This window comes from Lacerta agilis, chromosome 11 (assembly GCF_009819535.1).
Source record: "Lacerta agilis isolate rLacAgi1 chromosome 11, rLacAgi1.pri, whole genome shotgun sequence".
Classification (NCBI taxonomy): domain Eukaryota; kingdom Metazoa; phylum Chordata; class Lepidosauria; order Squamata; family Lacertidae; genus Lacerta; species Lacerta agilis.
Window position 1 is genome coordinate 26,439,620 of NC_046322.1, and position 16,293 is coordinate 26,455,912.

General features: G+C 41.8%; 1 protein-coding gene across 2 annotated transcripts in view; it reads left to right on the plus strand.

Moving 5' to 3' along the window:
• Positions 1-16,293, plus strand: part of SERINC5 (serine incorporator 5) — a 38,454-nt gene that overhangs the window by 2,865 nt on the left and 19,296 nt on the right. For both annotated transcript variants that reach the window (XM_033163825.1, XM_033163826.1), the window contains exon 2: positions 12,454-12,621. In XM_033163825.1, coding sequence (XP_033019716.1) covers positions 12,454-12,621 — 168 coding nt within the window. The remainder of the gene's footprint in view (positions 1-12,453; positions 12,622-16,293) is intronic.

Sequence of the window (16,293 nt, forward strand, 5' to 3'; positions counted from 1 at the left end):
TTTTTAAAAACCCCTCAAAAGCGTTCTAGTTCCTACACATTCTTAAAAACACCAAAAAAAGAATTAAAGTTTGGACAGTGTGTTTTGGAAATGTTTGGGCAAAACAGGATTTTAGGTGTTCCATTATGACTTAATTAGTTTTAGGTCATTCCAGTTCTTCCTATCCCTAAGAGTGTATAATTTCCCAATAAATTTTTTGGGGGACGAGTCATTGTCATGCACATCTTTTGTTCCTCAAATAACAAATCTTTGCTTTCACTATGCTGCAAGCTCACACAGCGAATCTTAATAGCATGAACAGGGTCGGCTCTGAGTTTTAGAAACCAGTCATCCTTAAATTTCATAAAAGTACTGTGGTTAATCCTGGAGTGTTTTTTATATTAGTCATGGAAATGTTACTTTGGGGGTGGTGCATAGGAAACAGCTGCTTGAATTACATTGAGTAGCTGTCTATATGCAGCATGCTATACATGTTCCATAACTCATCATGTGGATTAAAGAAACATCTTTGCACTATTTATTTCATCAAAAAAATATTTCATTCCATAACATTTATATACTACTTGATTATAACCCCCCTAAAAAAACCAGTTTACTATTTGTTTTCATGATAGTTCAGTTGGTAGAGCGTAAGAGTTGTGTCTTCAATTGAGCCCCACATTGGGTGAAGGATTCTTGCAAGGGGTTGAACTAGATGACCCTCATGGTCCCTTCCAACTCTACAATTCTATATGATTCTATGACTCTAGACATTGTTTACAGCCACTACATATCTAAGTTTGCTGTACAGCAGTTGTGGCTAAATTGTGGTGTCTAGATGTTGCTGTACTACAAATCCCATCACCCCTGATCCTTGGCTGTGCTGCGTGGGCTGACAGGAGTTCGAGTCCACCAATGTCTGGAGGACCATAGGTAGGCTGCTCCTCCTGTACAATATATTGATTCCTTGCTAGGCAGCCAGAACCCTGTAGTTGTGATATGCACAGCAATACAAACTGGAACTATCCTTGCACAAAGCAAAATTAGTTACTGCAAGTTATCTAATGTTAATGAACTTGGCTATATCCTTGGCCATTGGTACCTAACCTCAAAATAGTTGCCTGTCTAGTTTTAGACTCTGCAGCTGCTTCAAAGCACAGGCCTCCCCAGCTGTCTTCTGAAGACACAAAGCAACTTACCGGTAGTCCTAATTGCACTGATTTCTAACTTCTCTTTTTGTGGATACTCAGCCATCATATACCATATTTTTCGCTCCATAAGACACACTTTTTCCCTCCTAAAAAGTAAGGGGAAATGTCTGTGAGTCTTATGGAGCAAATGCATGGTCCCTGGAGCCGAATTACCTAGGGGCCAAAAGCAGATCGTGCTCTTTCTTTTACAAAGAGAGAAGGGGGTGTTGAAAGGAAGCCGCTGAACAGCTGTTCAGCAAGTGATCAGGAGAGAGATAAGGCTCCCTTTCCAGCCCCGCCCCCTTGCCCAGGCCTCCATTGTTGAATGCAGAGGGAGGCTGTTTGTTTCCCCAGCGACATGTGACTGGCTGATTAGATTATCTGTCTGGAAACTGTAGAAATGGCTGTAGGACTAGAAGCTGCAGAACTGTGAGTTGAGCCCCATAACAACGGGGCTTTTCCTCTTTGAAAAAGAAGCTGCACCACTTTCAGCTGATCCTCAAAAAATCAGGGCTTTTCCCTTTGCAAAAAAAGGTGCACCACTTTCAGCTGATCCTCAAAAAAACAGGGCTTTTCCCTTTGCAAAAAAAAGCTGCACCACTTTCAGCTGATCCTCAAAAAACCAGGGCTTTCCCCCTTTCCTCCTCTAAAACCTAGGTGCGTCCTATGTTCGGGTGTGTCTTATGGGGCGAAAAATACAGTAGGTTATATCTTGGTCCGTTGCTAGTCCTGCACAGTTATGATTTGCTTTTGCTTACATAAAAACATCTGCCCTGTTTCACAGGAAACAGGATTTTACATGTGGCTTTTCTGTAGCATTCTCTTGAGACTGAAAAGTTGACCTCTGTTTTAAATAAAGCTGCTGCAGTGGAAAACGTTAGTTATAATTGTTTCTTTTCAGAACACATTGTATATAAATGAAATGCTGACAGCCTTTCACTGTGATGCTAAGACAAGGTTGTTGGTGAGACTGTGCTTCATCTTGTCAGATCTCCTAATATTACGTTTAGCAATGTTTACATTTCATTCTGATTTATATAGCTTTAAAGAGTAAACTTTAAAAGGCCTGTTAGATTTCCTGGGTCCTCTTATTCTGTCATACCTACTCTGTTTATAGAAACAATGCTTTATGATAAAATGTAGCAAGGAAAGTTAAACATCAAAATATTGCAGTAAGTTCTGTGAGGTTTGGGGATGATGACTTGTGAATGCAACTTGAAAATGTTTCCAGAAGGGTAGACATATTGGTCTCTTGCAGCAAACCCAACAGTCTTGTGGCACCTTAAAGACCAACACATATGGCACAAGCATTTGATGAAGTAGATTCTAGTCCAGGCTTCCTCAAACTCGGCCCTCCAGATATTTTTGGCCTACAACTCCCATGATCCCTAGCTAGCAGGACCAGTGGTCAGGGATGGTGGGAATTGTAGTCTTAAAACATCTGGAGGGCCGAGTTTGAGGAAGCCTGAAAGCTATGTGATAATCAATGTGTTGCTGTTGTAAGAGGGTCCCAGAGTGGGTCATAACAATATAAAATACAGCATTAAAAACAGTTCAAAACAAATTATAGTCATGCCTAAAGCGAGTCCTAAACTTACATATATCACAAGTGTCAAAGACCAGGATAAAAATGTGTGTCTTCAGCAAACAACAAAACTGTAGAATGAAGGTGCCAGGTGCACAAATAATCTTCAAGGTGCTAAAAGACACTCTGCAGGGGTTCTTTAAAAAAAAAAACTATGTTGGTTCTGTGTTTATACTACACAAAGACACACAGTCTAGTACTTAAATTTTGAAGACGCATTAGTGTGTAATAGATGTCCTGTGGTTTTAAAGGCCATCTATGCTATCAGCGGGTGGTGCTGTGGGTTAAACCACAGAGCCTAGGGCTTGCCGATCAGAAGGTCAGCGGTTCGAATCCCCATGACGGGGTGAGCTCCCGTTGTTTGGTCCCTGCTCTTGCCAACCTAGCAGTTCGAAAGCATGTCAAAGTGCAAATAGATAAATAGGTACCGCTCCGGCGGGAAGGTAAACGGCGTTTCCGGGCGCTGCTCTGGTTCGCCAGAAGTGGCTTAGTCATGCTGGCCACATGACCCAGAAGCTGTACGCCGGCTCCCTCGGCGAATAAAGCAAGAAGAGCGCTGCAACCCCAGAGTCGTCCGCGACTGGACTTAATGGTCAGGGGTCCCTTTACCTTTACCTTTACCTTTTATGCTGACCCCTTTCCTTGCAAGCAGTTTTTCAGGGGTTCCCTGAATCTGGTAATTCTTCTCATTGTTTACACTCCATAAAATTACTGCATCTTCCTCTGAAGCCCGAGGATGAGCATTTTAAAGTGTGGATAAGGGAACCTTTTGGACTCCATAGGCCAGATCCTTATCTGGATCTGCCTTGTGGGCCAGATGTGAGAGGTGGGCAGAGCCTCCCATTGTTAGTTGCCCAGCATCCATAGCTGTCAACTTCCCCCGTTTTTAAAGGGAAATTCCCTTATTCCGAATAGGATTCCTCACAAGAAAAGGGAAAAGTTGACAGCTATGCCAGGATCACCATTATGTCAGTTGCAAAGTGTTGCTAAAACAGGGTTTCTTTCCCCCCTTCATTTTAACAGGCATGTAAATCCCTTCCTGAATCAGGAAGAGGTTTGCATAGAATCTTGCCAAAATGAGCAGGATTGATTCACCAGTCATATGCATTGAGTGCAGACTTTAACTCCCACCCTCCTACCCCTCAGATGATGTCATTAGTGGCCATGGTTTGAGGGGAAATGGTTTTGCAGGCCAATTTGGATCCCTTGGTGGGGCAAGACTGACCTGCAGGTTAAAGGTTCCCCACTTCTGTTTTAAAAGATTAGTACAGAAAAGCCTGCAGCATAACCTAAACTATTAATAAAAATAATCTAGAAGATGTAGTTATCTTATCTGTGTGCATTATAGTTTAAAAGTTTAGGGCTTGCTGCTCTGTGAAGAGCGAAATGGGTTCTTAAATGGTGCATCTTTTATGTCTCTCATAAAAGGTTAGTATTTGAAATACCTTTGCTTATCTTTACACTCAGTAAACCTTAGGAAAGGGTAAACTTCACCCAGGAAAAATAGTATCAAATAAATTAGAATATCAAACACAAGCAACAGGAACAGAACTTAATAAACACAATTAATTGAAATTACATTACATGCCTCTCCCTAGTGTGCAGGGAACAGGGTTTCAACCAATTCCACGTTAAATGTTGACTGTACTTTTATAGGAACTTGGCTGTAAAATCGATTCAGGAACATAATCTATTTTAGGAATGGTTTTCTGAGTTGTGATATAAGACAGGGAATGGGCTGGGCTTGTCCTAGTTGGTCTCTAAGGTGCTACTGGAAGGAAATTTTTATTTTTTATTTTGTTTTAAAGATCAGTGAGTGAGAACTACAAAAGACTTCATCACTTCAAATTGACAGCAGGTCAGTCCATTCAAATATGGACAAACAATATTAACTTTAGTCTAAAGTTACATTACTAAATCTAGTTGGCAATTGATACATTCCAACTACTTGTGTTAAGGATATTATTTCATAAAAATAAACCCCTTCAGAGATTAAGCTACATCTCTGAAATACAACAGTTTCTAAGGGGAGGTATTGCATGGATAAATGTTTGAATTGTATGCAAATGTAGTCTTAGTATTTAAAAAAAATACTTCATATGCTGTAGGGACAGGATTTAGCCAGCTACAGTTATAACTAGAATTCCTATGATCTCCTAAAACTATCGACCCAAAGGCCACAAAAATCCCCTCTAAATCTTATTTTGAAATCTGGCATTGTCGGGATAAAGAAGATAAATGCTCAGCTGTTGTTCCCCTGGGAACACTTCACAGCTGTGACTGGACCAGCCAATCAATATTACCCCAGCAAGCACTCCAGTAAAAAGCATTGTCTGATGCTGTGGAGTGTTAGCCTTTGCTTACAGAATTGTACTGAGGGGTTAAGGCAGCAAATGCAAGCATGCCTGAAGTCAGTGGGACTTGGAAGCAAATCTGTTTAGGATCAGTGTGCCAGTTTTTACTGTTACTGTTTAGTTGTCTGCTTTTCTTCAACTTTTATGAAACAAATACTAAAAAGAAACTGAGAGAGCAAAGAGTGGGAGAAAAATCTTAATCCTTCAATTGAGATGTTTTTACATTTAAATCCTTATGTGAACATAAAACAGCTATTTTAACTACAGTATGCTTAAAAAGTGCACGCCAGTAACTTACTTGAAGTTCTTTCATGTTTCTGTATTTAATACAGTAAGCCTGCAATTTACACACATTAAACTTGTGCACATTCCACTTTATATGCTTGGCAAAAATAAAAATAAAAAGGGTGGAAGGGGGAGCAGGCATCTGGGGTGGGGGATGGGGAGAGGCTTTGGCAATCCCACCCGCTGTAGCACCCAGTGTGTTTTGACTATACACAATTTTGGCTTTAGGTACTATCCCCAGAAACATAACCCCTACATACGTTGTGGACTTACTGTACATTTCTTAGGGAATATTTGCTGCTATTGCATTTGTATCCACCCTTTCTCCATGGTGTTCAGATAGATTTTTTTCAGATGTGAGCAGAAAGCCGGTAAGTTATATAGTGGTACAGTATCAGAGTAGGACCTGGGAGCTGGGAGACTAGAGTTCAAATCCCCACTCAGCCATGTAGCTCACTAGGTAACTATGGGCCAGTCACCAACTCTCAACCTAACCTACCTCGCAGGGTTGCTGTGAGAATAATATGGAGACCCATGTAAGCCGCCTTGAGCATCTGGGAGGAAAATGGGATATAAATGCAACAACACTCTCTTTTTCTCCTGGAATACTTGGGTTAGTAGGCCTGACTTTAAGCTACAATGCATTGCTTTCCTCTTTAATGGCTTCCAGTTGTAATCAAATAGTTATCTTGCCACTCCTTTTGTCTTTGCATAAATATTCTATATAGTATTCTCTTTCCTTACAGTTTCCCTCTTACTCCTGCAGTCTTCATATGATGAAAAGCAAGCCAGAAGGTTCATTGTGGGTAGAACAGAGTTTAAAAAAAAGCTTATTGGAAGATACTAGCAGAGCATCTTATATTTTGCTCTTGCCTAATAAACTTAGGGAAGTTGGTTCTCATCAGAAAAATAATGGATGCAGTACATAAATAAAACCTGAAAGTATCTGGGCAAATGTAACTGGTTCAACTAGTTATTAAGTGCTTGGAAGTAGTAGGGCAACTTCCTTTGCACCTTAAGGAAGGGACAGCCTTCTCTCACTCTAGATTGCCAGATGTGAGAAATGTTGTTTGCTTTATAGCTTTCCCTGCTTGTATGCCTATTATTATTATTATTATTATTATTATTATTTGCAACCTTGTGGACCTGATAGCACCTCCTGAAAAATGAAGGGCTCATAGACTTTGTTAATAGCTTGCTGCCACATTTGTATATTCTTTCGGTATTTGATTGGTGGAAATATTTCTTTTTTATCTTTCCATATATTTATAACATGTAACCAACTTTTTTTTTGTAAGGACAATAGTGTGAAATGTGTTGCAGCTTTAGTCAACTTTTATTTTTATTACTTAAAAAAAGCAGGTTGGGTTAATGCACCTACCTGCAAGATTACAATTTAATAAACCAAGGAATGAAGGGAATTGCAGTGCCATTTACTAGAAAGCCCTTTTTGGTCTATTAGCATATACGGTTATTCTGAGATGATGGTCAGTTCTTAAGTAGGTGAGAGATGAATTCAACTTCAGCAAACGCAGAAATACCCACCCTGTTGAAATTGTTGATAAGAAGGCTTAAGGCAAAATTCCAGTTGCTGTGTTCACCGAGAAAAAAAATGAAACCACTGGGTGTGACTTCTTCTACTGCAAAGTTTCTTTTTTTCGTAATGTGTTTCTTTATATTCCTCAGAAGAGAGCTCAACACAAAAAAGCCGAATAGAATAAATCTGTTTCTTGCTTAAAAAAAAACACAAAAAAACGTAGCTAAGCCAAATCAGAATACAGTGGTACCTCTAGTTACGAACTTAATTCGTTCCGGAGGTATGTTCTTAACCTGAAACTGTTCTTAACTAGAGGCGTGCTTTCACTAATGGGGCCTCTTGCTGCTACTGCGCAGCCGGCACACAATTTCCGTTCTCATCCTGGGGCAAAGTTCTCAACTCAAGCTAACTCTTCCAGGTTAGCAGAGTTTGTAACCTGAAACGTTTGTAACCTGAGGCGTTTGTAACTCAAGGTACTACTGTATATTTTCCCTTTGATACTGTTCTTCTGAGAATGTTATTTGCTTCTATTGGTCTATAAGAGGGAAAGAGGGGGGGGGACCTTCCCAAGTCCACTGCTTGGTAATATTTTTATTAGGATTAACCAAAAAGTCACAACAATGTGGCAAGCTGTTCAGTTCTCCAAAATTCTTCAACAGGACAGATGGTATACAAAGCAGGGGATGTCAGACCACCAATAGCAGTTTGAAGAACCTCCATAGTGCAGGATTATGGTTTGACTGTAATCTGCCCCACAGGCCCAAATGTGGATCTGGGCAGATGGTTTACGGAGGCCCAAAGGACCCAGCTGCAGGGATTCCAAAGGAGAATGAATGAAGTGCCAGTGATCAGTTGTAAAGCTTCACCATAGAGGGACTTATAATGCAATGCAGAGACCCTCTTTGTTATGACTTGGGACAGACTCCAAAAACAGCAAGCTCAGAGCCAACCCCTTCCTATGAGGCTGGATGAGGTGGCTGCTTCAGGCGGCAATCTCCAAGGAGTGTCACCCCAGTTCTGCGAACCAGCTTTGCTGCTGGTCTCCCTAGCTTCTAGGGGCAGAGAGGCACCAGCAGCAAAGCTCTGTGGAGCTTCTCCCCTCCTGCCAAGTTGGTGAGAGGGGGGAGCATTCCGCCATCCAGCTTTGCCACCAGGCAAGGAGATGATTCCCCCCTCCTGGCAGTTTGGCATGGTTTTGCACTGGCTTCTCTTAAAGGGGGTAGCCAATGAAAGGCCCTGCTGCCAAGTGAGAGCGGTTGGGGATTCAGAAAGGATCTACCTACCTGATTGGGGAGACTCCTTGTGGAGTTTGCACTCCCATCACAGGGGGGGGGGGCAGAGGGGTGTTTCACTCAGGCCACCCCTGACCAAGTGCATCATGACTGTCCATACCCGGGCAAGCATTACATGCTTTACTTACACAGAAACATCATACGTAGTCTGCCAGCTATAGTCTAGTAGTTAACCACACCTGCCTTTGTGGTCTGTTCCCAACTCCCTCCCATCCAACTATCAGATGTGGGAATAGGTGGCAGGCATCCATGTTGCATGGGTAGCTCACAGCTCCCTAGGCCAAGCTCTAAAAGCAAGCAAATCTTGCCACATGGACCAATTAGCACCAGGTTATCTTGACTACCGAATGCTGTTTACAGGCCTTCTGGGACCGTTTCACTGCCTGGCTTTGCACAGACTGATAAGCTGTTATTGCATGTTGAACTCAACAGGAGCATGATATGTAAGGTCTGGGACGGTGTAGTAAAGCTTTCCCAAACTAATGTGGTGGAACATCTTTACATGAGAGCCATCAAGTTGAACATGGATGGGAAGAATGTGGCTCTCGAGATCTTGCCGAACTCACAATTTTTATCAGCCTCAACCAGCATGGCCAAAGCGCAACAGAATCTGGTGGACCATGGGTTTCCTACCCCTGATGCAGAACAATTTAAAGTGACAGTCATGATATCTAAACCAGTCCTCTTCTGGCATACCGGTAGTTCATTTACCAGGCCAACAAAGTCTTTGTGTGGTAATGGCGAAGGCACACTCTTTATCCTTTGAGGATATACCGGTAGATAGTGCCACATGTGACATAGGTCCTCTGTGTGAGTGCCCAGTTTACAATGTCTCCTACCTTTTTTGATGACACCCATTTGCGACCCACATATGGAGAGCCAATGAACATATGACAAAGGGGACATGCCCCCAGGACACAGCTCTGTAGTGAAATATGCTAAAGAGATAATTATATATAGAAAGTGCAAGGGATAGTATATTATTATATTCGCTTTTAATGTTTGGGTGTGTTTGTCTAGAATGAAGACTGAGTGACATCCCTCATATTTTGTATTTCCCTATCATACCTTATTCAGTGCCAGAATTTATACAGTATGCCAACTAGCACTGAATTTTCTTATGCCATGCCATGCCTTGTTTGGTTTGGTGTGTTCCCCCCCCCCATTAAGTGAAACAGAGCTCTTTTGTTAAGATGATCTAACTCTTCACCATTCATTCAGTCTGTCACAAAAGCTTCACAGTGTGTAGTAAATTAATAATGGTTCAGTAAGGCTATTCAGCCGATTCTTGCGTGTTTTTGGATGACATGAAGTAAGGGCAAGCCTCTAGGTTCCTGTTTACTCAGTGGAAACAAATGGAATTGGTGGGAGTTTTGTATGAGTAAAAAAATAGGGGGGAGGAAGCTTTACACTTAAGCCTGGAAGGGTCTGAGTTGTAAGGCTTGGCTTTACAACATTGTCAGAAGTACAGTAATTGGTATTAAATACATGGATTGTGTTTTGCTTGTGATATGCCTTTCTACAACATAATCCATTTTTCTTATACAAATAATTCTATCTGGAATGTATTTGATAAGGTGCCCCTGTCAAAATTTTGCTGCCACCCCCACACATGGACCAAGCATCATTTTCCTACAGAACTTTTCTTTCTGACTCTTGTCATTCTGGCTCTGCCAGACCCTAAGGACTACTATGACCAGTGAACACCAGGGTCAGCCATGATGGACCACGGCTAATTTTGGCTCTGAGCAACTTTAGTTTGGTATGGAGAGGCTGAGAAGATGCATGTGTGAGATCTTGGCTGACAAGGAGATTTAAGCTTTAACAAAAGATAGGGGCAGATGTAACCTACATGTTACATTAATTGTATGATTAGCAATCTCGTCGTAGGTTTTACAAAATTAAATTCCTTGCATATGTAGGCAGCATTTGACATCAGCATAGTATGAATGGGAAAGGGGAGATTTAATATTTACCTACACATTTGCAATCCTACCCCACAATGTGGCCATTAACACTGGGGAAAACACACTTGATTTTTACTAAGATTGTAAAGAATTTAACATTTACTTCTTGAGCACTGCAATGCAAATGAGTCTCTCTTCACACACACACACACACACACACCCCAAAAAGAAAACCTCACTTATTTTGAGACATCCACAACACGGTTGGTAATCATTACATTAATGTAGCAGTTGTCAACTTTTTAAGGCCAGTGGTGCATTTTGAATTTTTAAGCCGGTGACGTGAATAACACCCCATTTGGTCACTTAGAATTATAGAATCGTTGAGTTGGAACCAAGATGGTCATCTAGTCCCTCCCCCTGCAATGCAGAAATCTTTTGCTCAAGGTGGGGCTCGAACCCACAATCCTGAGATTAAGAGTCTCATGCTCTGCTGACTGAGCTGTCTACTTCTTGCTCCCTTTTCTTGGGTTTTTCACACACATAGAGACAGAAAGAGAAAGTGCCTGCATGGACACACTTTGCTTTTTTGATGTATGTGGTTCAAAGCTGGATCAAGTAGAACTAAACAGAGCCCTGAAAAGCACATAAAGCTGAAAGAGGAAGTGAGAAAGAGTGTCACTCTTTCAGCTTCCTTCAGTTCAGTTGCATTATAGCCCAAGGGGGCTATAATGGACCTCACGACCAAGCAGGGCAATAATAATACTATGATTGGAAGGTTTATTCATTTATTTAGCTAAACTTTCATAAAATATATCAAGGCGGCTTTCAGTATTATTTTTTAAAAAATACAACAGTAGTATATAAACACCCATAAAACTTCAGTAGATACTGGTTGGTTAAAAAGCAACATATCGTGGAGGCCTGTGTAAACAGTACAGTTCTCAGAAGACATCTGAAAGAAGGCAGATAGGGAGTTCCACAGGGCAGGACCTGCCACGCTAAAGGCTCCATCCCTAGTGAAAATTAAGGCTAACCAAACCACCAGAAGTGCCCCACCAGAGAAGCTCTATGCGACCAAGGTGGAGTATAAGGGATCAAATGGTCCTTCAGATACTTTGAACCCAAGTTGTGTGTGGGACCTCAAGGCCACCCTTGCTGCTATTGGCACCAAATCGGTGACATCGTAATGCATAGTTTGGCCTATGTGTTTAGAACTTGGAGATGCCAGTTACACCTTTCCCTGTGAAAAAAGTGGATAAACAAAGAGGATAGGAAAACCTTGTTTCCATCTCTGATCAAGTGGGGTGGAGGGGGAGAGTTTCAAAGTCTAGTTGCACTAGCAAAGCATGTTCTCCTTCATGGAGAGCACGTGTTGCAGTGGGGTCTAGGAAGACATCCCTCTGTTGCTGGGCAGATATGTTTGGAAGGCCACGAATGCGATTGGGCTCCTCTGTCTTGGGGAGATTTTGATGTTGCCAATTTTGATTGACAGCCTAGAGGCTATACATTCCCTGTGTGCAGCGTTGAGCTTCCTCTTTTCGCTGCGCACATCGGATCACCCGCCCACCCTCCCTAATTTTAGGGTTTTGTGTGTTTGACCTTGCCATGCCTGTCATGGAGTCGTCTGCTTTTGGGGCAGGGGCCTGGTAGGATTTTTTTCCATTTGGCTGATTGGCTGGTGCCATTTGGTTTTTGTCTATTGCGTAGCAAATCGTCACAACTTGTAAGGTTGCGGTTAGGCATTGGTTTAAAAGAATTGGTTGGTGGAGGGGTATGGATTGGCTGTGCCTGCCCCTCAAATGCTGCTGCTGCAAGGGTATTCCATTAAAGGAATCCAGGGGCTCACCATGCTCTTGTCCGAACCCCTGTCAAGGGGCTAGGGCCACGCAAGAGCCCCTGAGGTCATTTGGGGAGAGGTGTAGGCCTGGCACCCAGCTCTATTCTCTCCCCAAAATGTTTTCCCTTTCTGACTTTCGCAGGCTTGCAGATGTCAGTTCTGTCCCTGGGCGGGGACAGATAGTCGCAACCAACGCCTAAGCAACCACTCACATTTTTGTATTTTAATAAAGTTGTGGCCAAAATTATGCCAAAAATCTTAAACAAAAATTCTTTGTGAATTGTGATTTATTTGAGGGTGGCTTGGGAACCTCGACATGCAATTAGGCCTGTTCTCCCATTCCAGTACAGTAGTGGAATCTTTCATAGCTCTTGGTGCACCTATTAAAAACATCTCTCTGGATTATAGTAAATGGTCGATGAGCTGTGTTCGCCGATGTAAAAATTATAATGCTAACCTTTTTTTAATTACTGATTTCCTATAGCTGGCCTGCTGTTGTGGCACTGCTCCGTGTTCACTCTGCTGCAAATGCTGCCCAAAGATAAAGCAATCCACCAGCACCCGCTTCATGTATGCACTGTACTTCATCTTGGTGACTCTCATCTGTTGCATCATGATGTCAGAGACGGTAGCAAAAGAAATGAAAGCACATGTAAGTAACTGGGTTTCTTAAGGAAGGAGAGGGCAGGTGCTGATATTGGTTGTTAAATGGAATGAAGATGACGGTGTCATTTCCAGTAATAAGCACGACAGAGGTTTGGGTGGAGAAACTATAATTATTAAATTGCTGGACCCTATCATTTGCATGATCTATGTTCCAAATTACCGGTAGTATTAAAATGTTTAGTGTTGTTGTTGTTGTTGTTGTTGTTGTTGTTGTTTTAAAAAAAAATCCCACTACTGTCCTAAGAATGTTAAAGACTTACTGTGTGTTGATTTCATCCTGTGTTTTGCTTTGAAAACTGAGAAGTAGGAAGAGCCAGGAGGAGTAGGAAGGGACAGCACAAAGGGTAATTGTTTGTATGAAGGCAAAAGATTACGGCTCTCTGAAACTTGAGTGTTTGGCAGATTTAAAAGAGAGAACACAAGTGACTCAAGCAGGTCCTTTGTTGGAACTCTTAGCCTCTTTCTCGTGCTCTAATGTTCTGTAGCAACGTGTAGAAAACTCAAGGGCCATTGTGTAGCAACAGATCCAGAAGCAATAATTGCTCTTCTGCAGAGAGGGATACTGAATTCTGGTTTTCTCACTCCTTTTTCCATCTCCATCCTGATTTTAATGCAACTGCTGTTCCCATTCATTCAGTTGGAAAATGATTGCATTATTAGATCGCCTGCCAGTTACAGACAGCTCTTGACACATGCACCATGCATATGAAGGATCGACATAACCATGGAGGTGACTCTCTAGTCTGCAGACAATACAGTTCATACAAATACCAGCACTGCAGTCTTCCTCATGCTTGTCTGGAAGGAAGGCTCACAGATAAACAGTTGATTACAATTCAGGCATCATTGTAAAAAGCATGGCAGATGTCAGTGAGGTAGGGATGGGAAGAGAAAAGCCTGAAAACTCTGCAGAGGTATTTTCTTTTGATGTTTGTTGCCTGTAGAAGAAACAAATACTGCTGCCATTGTTCTGTACAGAGCAGGGACAAAAGTGACCTGATTGCATAAGCAACCCTATTTGCAGGTGTGTTTGCGAAGCAAAGACAACAAGAATTACACCACAGAATCTGCCTTTCAGTTTCAGTGGTATTGCCACTTGATCAGAATTTGGGGGGCTGGCCTTCAGTAGGGAGTTATGAGTAGTTGTGACAGCTCCCTTTTGACTCTTCATGCCTCCTTCTGACTTGATTTTGTTTGCTTAGTTTTCTGCAGTCTCCAAACTTGGCTAACCTCTAGTTTGGGGTCTTGGTCTAGCCACCATAAGCAATTTTTTTCTGCCCCATTCCCACAAAAGATCCCACCATTCATGCCAAAAAGTTATTGAGAAAAATAAAGGCAGACACAGCACTGAAGTCAGTGGAGCTCAGCATCCTGATGGGGATATAAGTTGCTCCCTCCTCAGTCATATTGATCATATGATCAGAGAGAAGGCAATAATTACCCCTCACAGATTAGCTAGCTAAGGAGAGTCTCTCTTCCCCCCCCTCCTGTTCTCTGATGTGGGAAGAGAGGGGGGGGGTAGCCAAACCCGTTGCTGGCATTTAGTCCCAGGAGGGTTGGCCCAGGATTTGTGCAGTCCTTGGATCAAAAAAAGTTGGCCACCCCTGGCATAAGCAGTTCTTCTTTTGGAAAATCTTAAGTAGTAGTGTTCATCACTGCATATTGGTACGGAAAACACCAGGCTAGGGCAGCTACGGTATTCTAGTCTGATTTTTATAAATGAAAGTGTTTGCTGTTTGAAGACTGATGTTCTGGAAAATGTTTATTAAATGTTTCCAGACGTTAACAAAACAATGTGGAGTAACATGCTTCCTCAGCAATTTAGCAAAGTATTGATAATGCTGGCCAAATTCGTAGAGTCTTCATTCTTTAGTTGCCAAACTGCCTTCTTTTTATAGACTTCCATCCTCAGTTTTGTAATTGCTTTAATTAACCCCTTAGTGGAAGTGGCCTTAGACTGTCATCAGTCAAAAGTAGTCATTTGATGGTGATACATGATTTCTAGGTTTTGTGCCCTTTAAGTTTTTTATACAAAGGCCAGAGTCCAAATTATGTGGTTTTGCTAGCCCTACAACTGAGTGGAGATTTGAACCTGGCACTGTCTAGTCCTGGTCAGACTCTCAAAAGTCTCATCCACACTTACCTTTTGTCCTTTGCTTTATAGGCAGAGGTCCATGCTTTACTGGTCTGTGTCCAATAGCTCTGCCCCTCCCTACTCCGGCCGCCGTTTCCTCCAGAAAACTCTGAATCAGAACAAATGGCAATTTGGATTTTCTGTGGATTTCCATTTGCTCTGATTCAGCAGTAAAGAGTGGGTTTTCATAGGGAAAGTGTTGGGGCATAAAGAAAGTGCGCTCAGACAGGGAATCATAAAGTGTGGACCTGTGCCTAGAAATGTGGCACAAAAGCAAGTCTGGATGAGCCTACATATTACACCACCATGGCTCTGAATTCAGAGCTTATTTTATGGCTCTTTGGAACATGGCCAAGGTTTGGAGCTGTTGGCATAAGCAAATGGAAGTATTTCCTATATATCTCAGAATAATTATATTATGTTTTTACCAGGCATAGTCTACATCTTGCATATTTCCCCTTATCCAGAGGCCGTTTAAGTGAAAATATTTTTCTCTACGTTTTTTTCTTCCAACTCTGCAAGCTGGGTTTAGCCTTGGAAGAGGTTCTTGGAGAGCTGGCTCTGTTCATAAGAGGGAAAAAGGAGTGTTAATGGTGTTCTGTTCAGCTGTGATAAAAAGTTCAGTTAGTCCACACACATGAAGATATAGAGAGGCCTTTATTTTATTGTAAATGCTTGTATTTGTATATCAATGCTTCTATTTTCAGGCTGCCTTGGTTGTGAAAGGGTGGGAGCCAGACTTCATAGGGGACACAGCTGAAGTATAGAGCTTCAGATCAGAAGCTTGCTTTGTAAGATGTGTTTTCTGAGCACAACTCCACATTCGTGTGGTGAGCTTGAGACCAGAATGCGTAGCTGGCTGTTCTTTTTCCATGAGCGAAAGCACGGCCACAAAAGCAAATATTGAGTAAATGAGAGCTGGAATTTTCCCCACCTTTCTGGTATTTTATTTCTGTAACAATTTTGTAACTACTTTAATAAGCATTTCATGCTGTCGGGGGGGGGGATACTTTTTCTGTTGTAAAATAATTTTTTAAAATATTTTATTCTTACTACTGTATATTGTTGTGAGCTCTCTTGGTATTATCAATGAAAGGTGATACAGAAATGTTTCAAACAAATTAACTAAACAACACTAAATTACGAGTGATCAGCCTCTAACCCTCCAAATGCCACTGAATTCCATCGGGCCAAACCAGCATGAAAAATGTTCAGAGATGACAGGAGCTGAATCTAGCAATATCTGAAAGGTCACAGGTTTCCTACCTGGATTTGTTCAGGATCATCCATGTAGCACTAAAATATGGTTTAGTGTTACAAGTGATCATGGCCAATCTTTCTGGCATGCTGTTAATGAATCCCCACCCCCTTTTTTTGGAAAATACAATTATTCCACAAAAGAACATGTAACTTAATTTCTAAATAAAGAATTGGCATATCTCAATATTTCTCTCCCAAAACATCTTATAGAACCGCTATAATGCACAGATTGGAGTTTTGTTTGAAATTCTGATCCTTTGGCAA